Source organism: Balaenoptera physalus, assembly GCF_965194825.1.
Source record: "Balaenoptera physalus genome assembly, chromosome: 10".
NCBI classification, from domain to species: Eukaryota; Metazoa; Chordata; class Mammalia; order Artiodactyla; family Balaenopteridae; genus Balaenoptera; species Balaenoptera physalus.
In genome coordinates this window covers 40095966-40114850 of record NC_138889.1, presented here as the reverse complement: position 1 = coordinate 40114850, position 18885 = coordinate 40095966, and the positions used below count along the sequence as shown (strand labels likewise).

At 37.9% G+C, this 18885-nt stretch overlaps 1 protein-coding gene across 6 annotated transcripts in view; it reads left to right on the top strand.

The window, feature by feature from the left end:
* Positions 1–449: 449 nt before the first annotated feature.
* Positions 450–18885, top strand: part of CEP57 (centrosomal protein 57) — a 42813-nt gene continuing 24377 nt past the window's right edge. Inside the window, exons 1-3 of one of the 6 annotated variants that reach the window (XM_082409985.1) lie at positions 456–972; positions 1165–1333; positions 13041–13197. In XM_082409985.1, coding sequence (XP_082266111.1) covers positions 13077–13197 — 121 coding nt within the window. In that variant the 5' untranslated portion in view covers positions 456–972; positions 1165–1333; positions 13041–13076. Of the gene's footprint in view, positions 973–1164; positions 1334–9195; positions 12395–13040; positions 13198–18885 lie in introns of those variants that run through there. The other 5 variants (XR_014250111.1, XM_082409986.1, XM_082409983.1 and 2 more) reach the window with 5 other exon arrangements.

Sequence of the window (18885 nt, the reverse complement as noted above, 5' to 3'; positions counted from 1 at the left end):
GCGGTTTAGCTGCGCGGCGGCGGATCCGCTTCCTCCTCGGCCTCCCTTCCCCACCCCTGATTGGCTAGGGAGGCTACTGCGTCACTCGGTCGCTCCGCCCAACTTCTAACCCCCGCTACGCAGGGAGCTCCCACAAAGGGAGGAAGTCGCTGGCCAATAAAAGCCAGACGCTCTCAGCGCGCGAAAGCCGCTTTAAACTCACCCCGCCCAAAGGTCCCGGTCGCGGCTTTTCCTAGCAGCCAGTCCCAGGTTTGGATGGGAGCTTCCGAATCCAATTGGGCAGTTGTTTGCGGAGGTTTACTCTCTGCCCCTACTGTTTTTTTCCCCTTGACTTCTATTGGACCAAATCTTTAAGCTCCTCCTCATTCTATTTGTTATTGGCCGAAAGGTAAGTACCTCACGTGGAGAGGCGTCCCCGAGTCAAACTCACGCTGTCTCCGGCGATTAACGCAAGGGAAGTGATGGAGTGTTTTGAGCTTCGCATTCGCTTTTATTTTATTACAGTCATCCCATTCAATCGCCACTGGAGACAACACAACCCCTCGCCCACGCTTCCCCTTCGAGAATGCCCGCCCCTGTGCAGAACCCCTTCAAGAGCCGCCCGGCAGCCAGCCAGCCCGGTCCCCGCGGCGCGCTACCTTGTGACGTCACCGAGGGAAGAGGCGGATTCTCCTACCACCGGAAGACGTCTGATTTTTTGATTGGCTAGTCAGGACGTCCGTTAGGACGTGTTGCGCTTTTGGTGTGCACTCCGAGCGTGGGCGGCCCTGTGGGGGTGTGTGGCAGGGGTTTCCAGACCCGGGACCAACACCCCAGCCCCTTCCATCAGGGGTTCGGCTTAGGGTCGCCCCTGGCGGGCGGCTCTCGAATCTTGAAGAACAGCACGCGAACCCGGACCCTCCCGGGGCTGCGGAGGTCGGCAGGAAGATGGCGGCAGCGTCGGTCTCTGAGACTTCGGCTTCTCAGTTCTCGGTAAGAAGCGGTTGACGTTCTAATAGGCCCCGGGTCGGTCCAGGCGCCCCTTTGCTTTTTCTCCCTCTTCAGAGCGCTTTCGGCCCAGAGTCTCACTCCATCTTGGGGAGCGGCGGGGGGCGCCTAGGTCGCCCCTTGCTACCTCGGCGCCCACTGCTCCTGTGTCAAGGCTGCACCCTTCCATTGAGACAGGCCGGGCCCGTCACTCCCCACCTGCTGCTTTCGTCTTTCGGCCTAGCCGCCCAGATTGCCGAACGTTGCCTGGACTCGCAGGGATGACTACCTACACCTTGGCCTGCGAGGACAGGGCTCCTGGGTCTCGTGGGTGCAACGGCTCCTCTTGGAAATTCTCCGAGACCAGGTGGGCGCTCTAGTCGGCTTAATAGGCAGCTGTTGAATTGTACGCAGTCTCGAGTGCTTCTGCTGATTCCTCTGCCTGCAGTGCCTTCCCCTCCCATCCTCCCAGTAACTTCGATCTGTGCTCATCCTACCTCGAGCGCGCGCGCTTCCCGCCTTTCTCTATATTACGGTGACCTCAATGTGTAGTAAATGCCCTTTTAGAGAGGCGACAAGGGGAGCCAATCTTAAATATTGTATTGGCCTCTACAAGAGCCACCAGCCTATTCAGTCACTGGTATTTTGTGGAATTGGAGCGGGACCCGCCGCATTGGGAATAGATAGGCAGTAAATGTGAATGTGAAGCAGCTCAAGTTGGAGCCATTAGCTCTTCATCTAGCAAGTGCTGAGTGTCTGGCGTACTTTTAGGCTCTAGGATTACACAGATGAATAGGGGAGAACCCCTGCTCTGAAGGAGCAAAGCACTGAAGAGAAACTACACGTAATTAGGTTATTACACAGTGTATTTTGATAAATGCCACCCTGCTAGAATAATCTAGGCGAGAGTGATTAGCAGTGCTTGGGTAGAGAAGATGGAGCTAGCTGGGTGGTGAAGGAATCGGAAATGTTTGTCCCAGGAACAGAAAAGGAAGGAGAAAAACGCACCGCAGGCATTTTGGAATATGTGCCAAGACAAGAGATGTTTTCAGAAAACTTGTAAAAATTTGAATTGAGCAGAGGTAGTGTGGAGGTAGAGTTCGGTTAGATGAATTGTAAAAATAGGTTAAAATATGAAAAAAGAGGGATAGTGAGAGGAGAATATCAGGGTAAGGTTGTCAAAGAAGTTAACGGGGAAAAGCCTAGGGGGACAGTAAAAGCAGAGTCACCTTGGCGAAAACACACTTTTCCTCAGTTTCAGCTTTTGGTGACTGTTGCTTAAATTTGTGTTAATGAGGCCAGAAGTGATCTTCAGGGTTTCAGCACAGTGGGAGTAACAAGTTTGTAGAGAGGTCAGGGAAGATTAAGAGGAAGGAAGGAAGGAAACAATTGGAGTTACCCAGGAACTAGATCAGTGAAAGGGAAGATAAAAGACGAGCTATTAGACTATTAAGAAGTGTCAGTAAGTAGATGGATGAGATGATATAGGAGTTGTGATTAATTAAATTTAATCGGGAGAAAAAATAATTAAACATAATTAGGAAAGGAGGGCTTTTCACCACTCTCAAAATAGCACTTGGAGACTGAGCAAGGAAAATTCCTATAAATGTTGACTTGAGCTGAACTCTGCCAAGGCCACCTAGCTGAGAGTGGTTACTGGAGTGTGGTCAACCCTTAGTCTTTAAGGTACCCTGGACAGAAATCCTATAGAGTGTTTAATAGGAAAGCATATATATTTTTATATGCTAAGCTCAGCTTTAAGTGGATTCGAAATACTCAGAGTACACTAAGAATACCTTGGACCCTTTACAAGTCAAAGTATAACTTTCTTAACTTTACCTGCTAAATCAAAATGTCTAATTTGGAAGTCACTATGTCTCAAAACAAAAATGACTAAATTTAACTTATCAGTGTATAAGAAATGGCCCTGCTTAGATACTTTAACTGTCCTGTCAGAAATAAGGCTGGCATTTCCAACAGAATTTAAAAAGCACTCCGGCTTAACAGATAGCTGATCATAAAATAAGGCAACGAAAGAAGACCTTTTAAAACTACAACATGAACTCAGAAGGCTACTCATAATGAGATTTCAGGGTTGTGAACATTAACTTTTTATTGTATTTAACATTGATAAACCCAGTATAGGTATAGTAAATGGAAATGCTTTTAGGAGGCAAGGATTTTTATCAGATAGATTCACAAATAACAGTCTTTGGGAAGCAGGTGCAATGTAAATCTCAAATGTGAACAAGGAAGTAGGTGATACTTTTGAATTGTTCTTGTAAGCATTCTTTCTCTGCAACAACAGCAAGAAGAGTAACAACTAGCAGCTAACATTTATTGAAAGATTGCTGTGTATTAACCCACTAGTGGAGAACCTCAGGAAAATAAGTATGATCAGGCATAATGACAATGAAAGTACAGGCAGCCTAGTGTTGAAACAGAGTATCTTTCCTGTTTTTGTTTTAAATTTTCCCCGGTAACCATGGTCAACACTCTTAGGTCACTTTGGACTTAATTAATAAGCTAATCTCCTAATTGGTCTCCCTGGCTTTTTTGCCAGGCCTATTGACAAACCTGCTCTGTATTTCTCTTAAAAGTGATTTATGAATGTATCATAGATTTCATAACATTAAATATATGAAGGATTTATTTTTGAGAATAATAAAATGAATACCTTCATGCCCCTTAGTGCATCTTCCTGCTTCTCTTTTACTCTCTTACACACACACACACACACACACACACACACACACACATTTTGAGATTATAATAATATATAATACTAGTATAGTACTATCTGGCAGGCATTTTAAATACCTTTTATATATTAACTCATTTAATCCTCATAATAATCTTATGAGGTTAGCATTAGTATTTCCATTTTTGAATGAGCAAAATGAGGGACAAAGAGGTTAAGTCAAGGTTACACAACTAGTAAATGGCAGAGCCTCTTTTATATTTCTGTAGAGTATAGTATCTTGATGGGCTTTGGGGTTTTTAGGGTTTGTTCATTTGTTTGCCCGCTATTGTAAACAGTCCTGTTGTGATCATCTCTATATGTTTCACATGTGCAAAATTTTCTCTAGCATGGCAGTTCTCAAAGAGTGGTCTGAAGACCTTTGGGGGTCTACAGTGTCCTTCCTTATCCAGCCGCTTTGTGGGAGACCAGATTCTTCATGTACATCAACCAAAACAGAGAATGCAGAAGCAAATAAAATCTAGCAGCCTTCTTTAAGCCAAAAGTTAAAGAGATTTTTCCAAAAAATGTAAAACAGTGCCACTCTTTTCACTAAATTTTTTGGATGATATAGTTATTTTTCATTCAAAAATTATATTTATGATAACATCATGGGTTTAATATTTTTAAATTAGTAAATATCTTTAAATTTTCTCTGTTTTAATTTTTCATGTGATAAATATCAGTTGACATAACCCACATAAGCAAAAGCTTTTTGGGGTCTTCAGTAATTTTTAAGAGTGTAAGGGCGTCCTGAGACCAAGAAGTTTGAGGAGCAGCGATTTTTGAAACGCAGGTTTGGGCTGTGGGTTACAACTCAGTAATGGGTTGTAGTGTATGTTTAGAAACTTAGGACTGACTTTTTTTTTTTTTTGAGGAGAGAGAGAAAATAGTTCAGTGAAATGCTGGGTCATAGAGTGTGTGCATCTTTGGCTTTATTTGGTAATGCTGAATTGTTTCCCAAAGTGATTATACCAGTTTACATTCCCATCAGCAGTCCCCTTTAATCTATATCCTCTTTAACCGGTGGTGTTGTGTCAATTTTTTTTTCTTTTTTTTGCTGAGAGATGAGTGTGAAGTGGTGTCCTGTTCTTATTCTTATTTGTGTTCTCTGATCATTGATGAAGATACACTTTTTTTTTCATAATTTTACTAGTGTTTTGTGGGTTTTGTTCTTGTTCTGTGAAATGCCTCTTAGTACCTTTTGCTTGTTTTCAATTGGTTTGTCTTTTTTTTTTTTAACTGATTTATAGTCATTCTTTATTCTGGATGTTAATCAACTATTAGGAGTCTTCTAATGCGCTTTAGCTTGTCTTTTTATGATATGTTTTGATTAGCAAGAGTTCTTTATTTTAATGTAAAATTTATTCTTTCTTTTATGATTATTGCTTTTTGGCTAAATTCTTGCTTATAGCCAAGTCCTTAATGATATTCTTCTATATTTTTCTCTACAGATTTTAAAGTTGGGGCCTATTGTCTTTTATTTGCTTGAAATTAATTTGTGTGCTTATGAGGTAGGGATGTTTTATTTATGATACGCATTTCAGCATTACTTGTTTAAACTCGTCCTTTCCCCAGTGGTTTACAATTCCAGCTGTCAGTATATTAATTTCCATATGTGTATGGATGTGTTACTGGGCTCTTTGTTCCCCTGTTATATTTTTCTATACTCACTGTCTTAATGATTTCCTTTTTTTTTTTGGTCTGAGAGGCCAACTATCTTCCTTGTTCCTCAGAAGAAATGGTAGCTATTCTTGGTCCTCTGCTGTTCTTCAGTAGAAATTCTAGAATCTGGTATTGGAATTTTGATTGAAATTGAATTGAATTTCTAGTTCATTTTGGGAATAACTGATGTCTTCAGGATATTGAGCTATTTGAACATGTTATTCCAGTTTTCTGGAGTAACATTTATTTGAACATTTTTCAGTAAAGTTTTATAGTTTCAGGTCTTGTATATTTATTAAATTTATTTCTAGTTACTTTATTTTTTATATGTTTTCATAAGTTGCATTTTCTAACTAGTATATAGAATTATTATTGATTATTGCATATTAATTTTACTCAGCAACTTTCCTAAACTTGAGTTCTAATAATTGAGGGTTCTTGGTATTTTCTGTTGAGATAGTCATAATCAGTGAAGTTTGGATTCTTTCTTTACAGTTTTAACATCTGTTATTTCTTTTCATTATCTTAATGTGTAGGCTAGGAAATAACAGCACAACATTGACTAGAAGTTGTCGTGTAGATAATCTTTGCCTTGTTCCTGAATTTAAAAGGGATGTTTTAAATTTTGCACCATTAAATATGTTGCCATTTTTTTGGTAAATTTTCTAATTACCATAAGAAAAAAGTTATTTAATAATGGCTAGATATTAAATTTTATTGACTACTCTTTTGCATTTGTTGCCCATATGGATTTTCACTTTAATGGGATGGATTGCATCAAAAGATGTTCTAATGTTCACACAGTTTTAGATTCCTGGAATAACCCCGCCTTGGTCATACTGCTTTATGTTTTCTATGTATTTGTGTATGGTCTGCTAAATGGTATTTAAATTTTTATGTACCTGATTTTTATTTCTTCCAGCTGTGTTGCACATAACATTTGAAAAGAAGGCAAGTAATAATACATTTTTTATCATCCTTCACACTTAACACAGTGTCATACACAGAGATGTTTAATAAATATTTGAGGGTACTTCCCTGGTAGTCCAGTGGTGAAGAATCTGCCTTCCAATGCAGGGGACACGGGTTTGATCCCTGGTTGGGGAACTAAGATCCCACATGCCGTGGGGCAGCTGAGGCCACGCGCCACAACTACTGAGCTCACGTGCCTCAAGGAGAGCCTGCGTGCCGCAAACTATGGAGCCCACACACCCTGGAGCCCGTGCACCAAACTAGAGAGAGAAAAAGAGAAAACCCGCACGCCACAGCTAGAGAGAAGCCCAGGCACCACAGTGAAGAGCGCGCATGCCTCAATCAATCAATCAATAGTCTTTTTAAAATATAAGTAAATAAATAAATAATAAATAAATATTTGAGTTATAAGTGTTCCTAAGTAGGATGTTTGCCCTAACAACTAAAGCTACCAGGAAAGAAAGTGGTCAGGTTAAACATTTTGCCTTTAATCCTGAAAGTTTTTCCTAGAATCATATCATTTTAGTCGGAAAAATATTTGGAAAGAGGACTGGATTAGGAGCTGGACTTGGGCTCCTTAGTAGGTGTGAAACCTGAAGCAAATGGTTTATGTTTTCTTAGCCTCTTTTTTCACCTACAAAATGGGGACAGTAATATTTGCTATGCTTGCTTCATAGGGTTCTTGTGATAATTAAAAGAGAATATGAGTGTGCTTAGAGAAAAGTGTGCTAACAAATCTAAGATACCATGTTCATTGTTCTGAAAATAAATCCAAGTATATTTTCCTGAACTATAAAGTGGAGATACTTTCTTACTTGTCAGGAATGTTGTGAAGATCACCCCAGATAATGAAAGTGTAGGTTGTAAAGTGCAAGATGAGTTTGAGGTTTATGGGTTGTTTTTAGTATTAATATGAGAGAAGATAGCATAAACGGCATGCTTAAAGGATCCTTTGCCCTTCCATAGTTCTCAGGTACCATGATTGGATGCATATGGCATTGAAGACAGAAAAGAATTCTCTTGAAATCTTCCAGAATTCCAGATGACTTGTTATTTTTAGAAAGGGCTGTTTGCAAGGTTAGCTCTTCATTGGCATCTGTGAACTTGAGTGGTGAACAGTTTCCTACACAGATCTAGAACTTTAACCTAAATCAGGAAAGAGTGGCTTATTGTGCTTAAACTGTTTATGCAAACAATGTTGAACACCTGTTTTCCTTCTGGGAGTCAGGAGTATAACCAGCCTCAAATAAAAACCTTGGCCACTGAGTCTGAAGAGCTTCCTTCATAGACGCCACTTGACACAGCTGTCACTATTAGTTGCTCAAGGAATTAAGCACATGCTGTATGACTGTACCTGGAGAGGAATTTTCAAAGCTTGCGCCTGATCTCTTGTAGCTTTTCCCTTTTCTGATTTTGCTTTGTATCCTTTTGTTGTAAGAAATCATAGCCGTTAAGTATAACTCTGTGCCGAGTTTTGTCAGTTCTTCAAGCAAATCATTGAACCCGGGGCTGGTCTTGGGGACCCCTGACTCTAATGGTGACAATATTTGGAACCTTCCCAACATTCAAGTTCCAAAATACCAGCCAAGAACTAACCTTGCAGGCAGACCTCGAGTCTGCTATGTTAACTCTTTCTACACAGCCTCCCTATGACATTTGTGCTATTATTTGGTACAAAAGAAACCAAAAGCTTTTGTCTTCTAAGAGATTATAGTAACTTTATTGAATAGGATTATTCAGTTTTATAAGCATTATGCCGTTTTCCTGTTTTGTAAAATATTTATATAATTAATTCGTTCAACAGATTTATTAAACATATTTATTGAGTGTCTTTTTGGAACTTAAACCCATAATGGGGTGACTATATTTTTCCAACATGCAATTTTTCTATGCCAACTAGGTGTCCTACAATTCAGTTCTGACACTACCTGGAGATAGTGCAAACACCACAGGTTAAGACACTAGGTCCCACAAGACTGCCCCCATTTCAGTTGCCACCTGCAAGTCCCAGATGTCCCCAGAGAACCTGTACTTCTGTCAGCCAACTGTAGATTAAGTTCTGACTCTTCCCCTGTCACGTTCAATAATTTGCTACAGTGACTCACAGAACTCAGGAAAACACTACACTTATAATTAAAACCTTTTTTAAACTTTTTCTTATAAAGAATACAACTCCAGAACCACCAAATGGAAGAGACACACAGGGTAAGATGTAAAGGGACTTCCATGACCAATCTGGACACTCCTGGGACCTCACTGAACAAAGAGTTTTTTAGGGAGGTTTCATTATGTGGGTAGGATTGACTAAATCATTAGCCGTTGGTGAGTGAACTCAATCTCTAGCCCCTCTTCCTTCTCTTGAGGGCAGGGGGTGGGACTGAAATTTCTAACCCTCTAATCGCCTGGTAGGTTTTTCTGGCTATCTGCCCTCATCCTAAGCTATCCACGGCCCCCACTATTACCATAACAAAGACACTCCTATCACTTAAAAATGCTGAGAGTTTTTAAACCTCTTTCAGGGACAAAAACTAAATATATTTTTAATTTTTCCACAGGGCATAGAGATGATAAATATATCAGGTAGAAATAGTGTTTCTTAAAAGGGTAAGGAGATACAGTGACAAAAGGTGCTACTTTAGATAGGGTAGTCAGGGAAAACCTCACTGACAGACTTTTTAGTAGATAACTGAGTAGTGGGAGGAAGGGAGCTTTCCAGGCAGAGTAAATGTAGCAAATGAAAACTGTACTGTGCATTTTAGAAATCCCAAAGTTGGTCAGTATGGCTGGAAAATATGGGGGTGGGGTGGGATGGGATAGGTGGTGTGGAAAGAGACTGGTAAGGGATGAGGTCAGGGTTAGCCTGGGGTCAGTTAATGTGGGGAAAGGTAAGAATTTTGGATTTTATTCTGGGATGGAAAGCCATGGGAAGGTTTTGATTAGGGGCATTACTTGAATTATTTTCTTAAAGAATCATAGCACCTACTATTTGGAGAACAGACTGGGGGGACCTTGACAAAAGTGGTTAGGAGGCTATTATGGTAGTCCAGACAAAAAGATCACAGTGGTGTCAAGCAGGGAATTAGTAGTGGAATTGATGAGAAGTTGAAGACTTTCTGTATATATGGTAAAGACAGAGACCCAACCAGATATACTGAAAGATTGGATGTGAGATGTGTATGAAAAATGACTTGTGCAAGGGTTTCGGCCTGAGCAGCTGGGTAGGTGGTGGTGCCAATTATTGTGGTATGCAATACCATTTGAGGAGTTGGTTTGGGAAATAGATTCAAGAATTTGGTTATAGACATGTTAAGTTTGGAGTCCTCATATTGACATCCAAGTGGAGACAGCAAGTAGGAAGGTTGATTTGAATATAGAGTTTCAAGAGGGAGAGCTATATATTCCATATTTAAACTTGAAAGTTATCAGCAGATAGAGGCTTTTTAAAAGCCCTGAGAGTTGATGAGATCATCAGAGGTATCCATGTAGATGAAGACAAGAGGAGGAAGGACTAAGCTTTAGGGAAGCTCCAGCATTTAGAAAGAGGAAGGAGAGAGAGCCCAGGAGATTCTGAGGGAGACGCCTGGGTGTTAGAAGGAAAATCCGATTGTGGTGTTCCATCCACTGAAGGAAGTATTGGGATGAAGTGATCTGCTGTATCACATGCTTCTGGGAGGTCACTGAGTTCAGCACTGTAAAAGTCACTGATGAACTTGAAGAGCTGTTACTCTGAATTGGTGAGGATTGAAGTCTGGAGGGGATGAAAAGGGAAGGTGATTAAGAAGTGGCAGCAATTACAAACAAGTATTTTGAGGGACTTTGTTATAAAAGCTGAGAAATGAGACAGGAGCTGAAGAGGAGTCCTAAAGTTCAGAAAAGTCTGTCTCTCCTTCCTTCCTGCCCTCCCTCCACTTTCTCTGTTCCCTTCCTCCCTCCCTTCCTTTCCTTCCCTCCCTTCCTTTCCTTACAAATGGCAGTGTGCAAGGTCTAGTAGGGAGGGAGAAATAGATGGCATCTGGAGGGACACCATGTCCTTTAGAAAGGATAACCAAGACTTTGAGTAGGTAAGTGGAGATAGGTCCATTATACAAAGCTCATTCCCTGTGTTATGTGTGTGAGAACAGATGCAAGTAGGTTTGTGGATTCTCTTTTGAAAGCTAGTTAATTTTTCGGTTAATCACATAGAATGTGATTACCCTGATTCTACTGGAGGTCAGGTTGGTGTGACAACTCACTATTATTATCTTTAGTTGTTTACCTAGTAGTTTATCATCTTAACCATTTTTAAATGTACAGTTCAGTGGTATTAAACATATTCACATTGTTGTGAAACAGATCTCCAGAACTTTTTCATCTTGCAAAACGGAAACTCTGTATCTCTTAAACAACTCCCCTTTGCAACCTCCCCCAGCCCCTAGTAACCACCGTATTTCTACTTTGTTGCTATGAATTTAACTACTTTACCTCATGTAAATGGAATCATAAAATATTTGTCTTTTTGTGACAGGCTTATTTCACTAAGCATAATACCCTCAAGGTTCATCCATTATGTAGCACGTGATGGGATTTCCCTCCTTTTTAAGGCTGAATAATATCGTATGTAGGTACCACATTTTATCCTCTACAATTTTTAATAGACACTATGTGTACGTAATTGAGTTATCAGTTTCTTATTTCTTGGTTTAATTTTATTTCAAAATAGTTCTTGTAAATAATTTTTATAGAGCCATTTTGTTTTCTTCCTTTTGCTTTGGGTTGATTTATGTATTCTTCCTATTCTTTGCTTCAGACTTCTGGCAGCAAATGAGTACGTTGATCCAAAACATTCATAGTTAACAATGACTTTGATTGCTTAAACCCTGACATTCAAAATGAGGTGACTGACTTAGAAAATGGAATATATTTAGAATTACTATTCCAAAAAAAAGTCTCATTATAACTTGCATTTTTATATTAAGACTTTTCTTAATTTGTCAACTAACCCAAGCAGTATTTCGATGATGTATATGTAACAAATTTTGTTGAAAGACAAATATTGAACTGTTCATTTTACAAGAGCTAGCAGGCAATGAATTTAGCAAAGATGGTTTGTTCTCATTTCTTGATTGGATGTTTTATTTTTGTTTTGTTTTGGGTTTTGGTAAATTATTTATGCATAATCCTTCTGTTAATATCTGTGCAGTGTTTGGTAATACTAATACAATTCATTTTGAAAATCATAAGTGACTTGCTCATGGTTTGTGTTCATAGATATGTTAAATGCTTCCTAACCATTGATCTTTGAATGGTAGTTGTTAAATGATAGGATTCTAGTAGGTTGTATGGAGACATGAGGTACTCTGTGAAGAACAATATTTAAAGTTAAGCTATGTGATTGATTATGCATGGTGTTTTACAAGAGCTTTGGCAGTATTATATATTTTAATAATTGAAGAACACCCTATTTTCTAGCCACCTCCAAAACTTGATGTCAGTTTGCCCAAAAGTTGAAAAAATGCCAGCTATTAGTCCTTGTTGCATGTGAACACACGTTTCACAGTAGAGTAGCATGGATTTAAGTACTGCTTTTGAGACTTACCTCCTACCCTTTCCAAGCTCTTTGCCCTCTCTTTTAGTTTTCACAGCCATAGTGTATGTTTTGTATTTGCTTTCTTAAATCAACTGGAAAATTGCATGGTTTTTAACATGGAAATATAGTCTTCAATTTTTAATAAGATTTAGATACAATATGGTTTTTGATGGCCTTTTATTCCAGGAGGCAGTTTACTGTATTGTAAATATACATTGTTCCTTTTTACTTTTCTGGACACAGGTTATTCTGGTACTTTATAGTCATAGTTCCCCAAAGGTAAGAGTTGAGAACCTGGTTTACTGTGGCTATTTGAATAAGAAAAATGGATGTCTGAGAGTTTTGAGCAGCTAGCAGTCATATCTTCCACCTGAGCTTTTCCCACTCTTGGTCTTTCTACCAAAAGGAAGTCACCTACAAAAAGCAAAACAGTCAGCATCCCCTGCACTGAAAATTATCTGTGGAATGTAATCCCAAATTGAACGGTATGACAAATGCAGAATGGTATATGTGTGGAAATAAAGTTTTATATTTATGTGTTTGATGAGCTTTAATGTTTTCTAATGGCTTCTCCCTTTTTTCCCCCTAATTAAATGTAAAATTTTTGAGACAAGGAATATGCCTTATTTTCTTTCTATATACCCCAGAGTTTGGGACTTTTGATAGATACTCAGGAATTGTGTAGTTGATTGGGGGAAGATTAATTTAGTCATTTTCTAGCAGTTTCTGATACTGTAAAAAGATAATATTTACTTTTCTGAATATGTATCTTACAGTACATATTTTTAAAATAAACTATATTAATAAATTAAACTAATTAATTTATTTTATAATAAACTAACTAAACTATGCTCACAGTATGCATTGTGAGTACCATATTTAAGTATCTCTGCAGCATTTGTATTCAAGTTGTGTGAACATTATTTCCTTTTTATAGTATTTGGCATATGGCTACATTTAGACATATGAAACGCTTTAAAAGTTTTATTATTTTCAAGTAATGATTGAATTCTGTTGTGTTTGGTCAATGGACTTTAGCTTTTGTCTCCATCAGTGGAACATATGTATATATACATATGCTATTTGTGGTTTAAAATTTTGAAAGGTAATTTCTGTATTTTTATTTTTCAGAACATCTTAGCAGAACCATCAAAGTCTAATGGAAGTATGGTTCACGATTCCTCATCTCCATATGTAATATATCCACCTGATAAGCCTTTCCTTAATAGTGATCTGCGACGTTCCCCAAATAAGCCTACATTTGCCTATCCAGAAAGCAACAGCAGAGGTAATAGAGCCTAACAAAATGGAGGTTTCTTTTGTGTGTTTACTCACTGCTTATAAACTCTTAATTGTGTCTTCCATTTATTGCAAAATTAAAGGAGGAGAGTATACTTCCCCTTTCCTGTTTTTAACCTCCTCAAAATACAATGCCTTTCTTTTGTTCCTTGATTATTAGACATCATCATCCACCTGATCATCAAGACTATGTTACTTTGAGTCATCTAGGACTGCTCTGTCATTTCCAGCATCACTCAGGAACCAAGACTTGTATTTTGCTTCTGAAATATCCCCAAAACGTACAGGTTTTTCTGTCTCTTCATTCTCATTGGTTTGGTTCAGGCTCTCATCATCTATTGCATAGATAATTGTAATACACCTTTAACCAATTTCCCTGCCCTTGGTCTCCCTCTCATCCCCAGTTAACAGCATTGCTGCCATTTGCTGTCACTCATCATCTCTCCCACTGTAAAGAAAAGTTTCAGCACCTCTCCATGGCTTAAATAATGAAGTCTTAGATTTTTTTCTAACTTAGGCTCTACCTGCTTTACCAGCTTCATCCCTAGCCACTCTTCCATTCTTCCTTACCCACATATCCTTTGCTTTGGCTGCTTTGGAATATAGTTGTTCCTGAAACTTGCCATCTGTATTAGTTTTCTTGCTGCCTTAACAAATTACTACAAACTTAGCAGTCTTAAATAACCAAAATGTATTACCTGACAGTTTCTGTAGGACTAGCAGGGTACTCTATTTAGGCTGCTGAAATCACAGTGTTGACTGGACTGTGTTCCCTACTGGAGAGTCTAGGGAAGAACCTCTTGCTAGGTCATTCAGATTCTTGGCCAGATTCAGTTCCTTGTGGGTGTAGAACTGAGGTTCCATCGTCTTGCCGACCTTCAGTTAGCACCAGTCTTTGCTCCTAGAATCTGTCTGCGTTCTCATGCTTTTCTTATGGTCCCCTACAGGAATGGTGGGTCATGTCTCATGCTTCAAATTTCTCTGACTTCTCCCACTGCTTCTTTCTAATTTCAGCCAGAGAAAATTGTCAGCTTTTAAGGGTTCATGTATTTTAGTTAGATTGAGCCCAGTCACATAATCAGATATAATTTCCCTATCTGTAAGGTCCCTAGCTTTAATTACATCTCCCAAAGTCCTTTTTACCGTGTAACAGGTACTCAGGGATTCTAGGATTAGGACATAGGCATCTTTGAGCGTCTGTTTTGCCTACCACACCAGCCATGGTGAAAATTATACTCTTTTCTCTAAAGCCTGGATTGTATATTATTTCTTCATAGAAGTCTTCTTCTCTACCAGCTTCCTCAACACATACCTCTCTCTGCTGTCTTCAGATGTCTCTTCTGAACTCTCTTGGTCCTTTGGTCATACCTCATAGCCTTTACTTTTTTGTCTGGGGCGAGGGGTGGTGGTTTCTGTGTCTATCCATCCTATAGTGAAAGTAGGTATCATTGGATTGATACCAGAAACACTGTAAAAGTATAATGGATCATAATGATTATCTTGGGGCATTGCTACACAGTTCATAACACCATGTTCTGAAGGAATAAAAGAAGCTTATTTACTGTCTTCCACATTATTTTTTCTCGTTTACTTTCTTCTTCCTCTCCTTTTTTCTGCCCTTTCTCTCTCATTTTCCTGAAAACCACTAATTACTCACAGGCAGAATTTAGCTTTATTGCTAACACTAGGTTAAACACTTGCTAACCTTTGCTCTGTGAATAAATCTGCCCCATTTAATTTTTCTTATTCATGGATTCTTTAGTAATTTGCTTTTCTTTGAACTTTAAAAAAAAGTTTCTTTAGATTGACGTAAAGATCAACGTAAAGATCAAAACTAGATGAAATATCATGATAGGATTAGTATCTAATTCTTGGACCTTATGTTCCTGCTAGAACTCTTGCATGTTTTTGTGTGTGCTTATTTTTTTAAAAGAAATTATTACTAAAATTTAACTGATTTTTGCTCCACTGTGGGCTTCAGTTATTTGTGTTTTGCTTTTTTAACCTATGTTGTTTGAAAGTTACACAACTTTTGTTATTTTTCTAAATTGCCAGTCTTTAGCTGCTGTATTCTGATGAGTAGCACTTTATCAATTGTTTTATTAACCATTAAATTAATTAGTATTTTCTTTATCATCATCTTTGAGATACAGTATCTTATGAATAAGATGTTTCTAGTTAGTAAATTGAGTATCACCTATTGAAATTCTTAAAAGACACTTAAAAGAAATTCTTAAAGGCCTCGGGTTAAATTTGTTTCAGCAAACACTTTTAATGCCCCATTACAGGCTAGGATTTACATTGGTAACTATACTTAGATATTGTTACCTACCTAGTATTTTATTATACAGCCAGTACACAGTTTACAAACCAGTGTTATTCTGAGATTGATTTTTAAGATATTTGCAGTGCATTTCCCAATTGAAACAAAAGGGTTCCTAAACTAATTTACAAACAGCTGTTTAACCCATATGTGGCTAAAATATAACACTTCTTTTATCTAGAAAATCATTAGTAAATATAATTGCCACAGTACTGATTGAACACAACTTTAAAAAAAATGAAAGGAATGAAATGCAGTAACATTTCAGACATAGCAAATATATTTCATTTCATCCTTAGGAAAACTGTATAAGGTAGGTATATTCAAAATTAACTAATGAAGAAACATCTCAAAGATGATTATTTTAACATATGCAGTATCAAACCCATTTTCTCTTCCCACTTTTTCCCTGATTTGTTCAGTGAACCCTCAAATATTTACTGAATGAATGAAGGCTTATTTTGAATAGATACTTGCTATGATAAACTTTTTCTTTTATACTTAGTAAATGTTTCTTTCTCAGTAATACTTTAGGGGGAAAAACTTGTTATTTTTTAGTTTAGTTATGGTTTAACATTTTCATTGATAAATTACCATTTCACTTCACTATCTGAAAATCACTTTGAAAATATAATTTGACTAATGCCATGGAAAGAAATAAACTGTGCTTCCTGTAATTCTCATATTAATTTTGAACTTTAGTGAGAAAAGAAATGAACAAGAACTTTGAAATTATTACTGACATCAAAAAATGTACTAATGTTTTTAGGGAGTCCTTTAAAAAAATGGTAACATCACTCCAGAGATTTTCAGTATAACCCATAGCTCATGTCACTTGTTCAGTACATTTCAAATGATAGTAATGTGAAGAATGGCTTGGATGTTTGAAGCATGGTAAGTAGCTACAAGGTAGTTCTACTAGGCCAATGCTTTCCAACCTTTCACATACCATAGTACATATGGACAATAAAATGGTAATATATATACAGCACACTGAGATAAACTGGTGGGGTTGGTGGCAACTAATCTGGGGTCTTTTACTGTCCCAAGCTACTCTTGATCCCCCTAAGAACTGAGAGAAAAAACATCTTGGCGTATCTATTACAAATTTGTGTAGGAACACTCAGTGTTATTGGGACCAGTGATATAGTCAAGTTATAGCTATTGTGTTAGGTATTGGTAACAATTTACTGCCCATCTGTTCTTCTGAAGCATTGGTTCTCAATTTTTTTTGGTCCAGGAAACCCATTATATGTGTACATAAGTATTTCAATGAAGAATATTTTTCCAAATTTAAAAAACATACTATAAAGAGTAGCATTGTTTTATTTTACACTGTAAATCTCTTATTTCTGGCTTAATAGAAGACAGCTTAACTCTCATATCTACTTTTGCATTCCACTTGTGATGATAAATTGTTCTGATTGAAGTATGTGGGAAAGAAAATCTGGCCTTACACAGATATGCAGTTGGAAAACGAGTAAATTTTAATAGCCTTTCCAACAGTTTGTGGCTATTCTTCTTTGACACTACATCACAACTTGGCAAATACAGTTTCTTAAAATTAAGCTGCAGTGTGGATTATGGAAACATTACTGAGTTTTTCATACTCTGGGACCTCAGGACCACCTACGTGGTTGCATATTAACTAGAAGGATTTAAGATTCAGAAGCAGTTGTAATTACACCTGTGGTTTATTACAGTGGAATCTGGAGAAATCCAGATTCAGGCTTCCAAAGTTTTTTCTTGTGATCACATAAAACACACTTCTTCCTCCAGCAATAAACTGCATAACTAGGTTCAGAGACAAGGGCTTTTATTTGGAGTTGGTCACACAGACACTTTTTGCCTGCTCAGCCAGTCAAGATATTCAACATAAAACATATTGTTTACACAATCTAGGCAGACTTCTGCAGCAGGATTCAGTGCCCTAGTCATACAAAACAACCTTATCAGTTAGTAACATACAGAACATTCCCAAAGCCAATTCCCAGAAGTTAGTCAAGGTTCAAGCCTGTAAACCTTTTTTTTTTTTTTTTTTGAGTGCTATTCCACTGAAATTCATTGGTTTGTTTTGAACTTTGAATGGCTCTTTTACCCATGCATGACTTGTTAATTGTATTGACTTATACACACTTGTAAAATTTGACATTTCTTTATACAATATCAAAAAAATTACATTTGTTAATATCACTCAATCTCAATAGAAGAAAATCTTTATATTGGGAAACTAAAGCTCACAGAACAGAAAGCTTTTTTTTATTTAGAATTTTAACTTTCACTTGAATTTTATCATTGGCAGCAATTACTGTCAGCTCTTTGAAGGCCCATGTCATTTGAGAAATTCAGGACAAGCTCATTAGGAAAATGACTAAATACCTTAAGTCTGAATAGTTGTAGTCTAACAAAAGTTCTTTCAAATAAAAAGGGTGTTCCTTTGAAGGAAATGGTTTTTGTTCATTTCACAAGTCAAACATTTGTGCATCAAGACCATTGTCCTTTGTTACGTACTTTACAGATGTGTCCTTCCCATTTTGTCACACAGGATTAAGTAGATGTGTACTCGAGGCTAGAGATTTAATGATTTTTACTGCTTCATCGAGGACAACAAGCGGCTTTGTTTTTTCTTACTGGGAGTGTGTGGCTGTGATGAATACAATGCCAAAATTATTGTTTAGTGCCAGTGCTTTGATTTGTGCTAAAATTAGCAGTTGTACCCAACATTGCTCTTGCATCATCTTTGCAAATGTCAACACAGTGAAAAGAGTAAATAAAATCTTAGTAGTGTAATGAAAATAGTGTTGATCTCACAGACCCTGGTGATGAGCCCCACCTCCCCATGGGGCCATGCCCCATGCTTTGAGAACCAACACAGTAAAGACTCTGAGTACATACAGAGTCATGTTTTGTTTATGTAAATATTTTTCACCAGCTGTGGGAAGAGTAGATAGTAGCTTCTCTTTCCAGAAACTAGACAATAGCTCCTTGAAAGCAAGGACTATCTTAATTATTTTTATGTTCTCTTCTTCATCTTGCAGAGTGCCGTACACATCATATGTGCTCTATGAATGTTGAACTGAAATTTAGGTCAGAAATTAGTCTAAACTGAAGCAATGCCAGTTGGGATAGAGAACAGGAGACTGATTAAGGAGAGATTTATGCATATTTTGGTGGGCAGTGAAGAAGAAGTCCAAGATTTCTATTGTGGAGAACAGTAGTGTGATTAGGACAAATTACAGGAAAGCTAGAACATTTCAAGGAAAGATAATATAATTTTGGCTATATCAAATTTGAGATGCCTATGAGTTAGGTGGAGATGAAATAGTAAACAAATGAAGATAAAAGTGAAGTGTA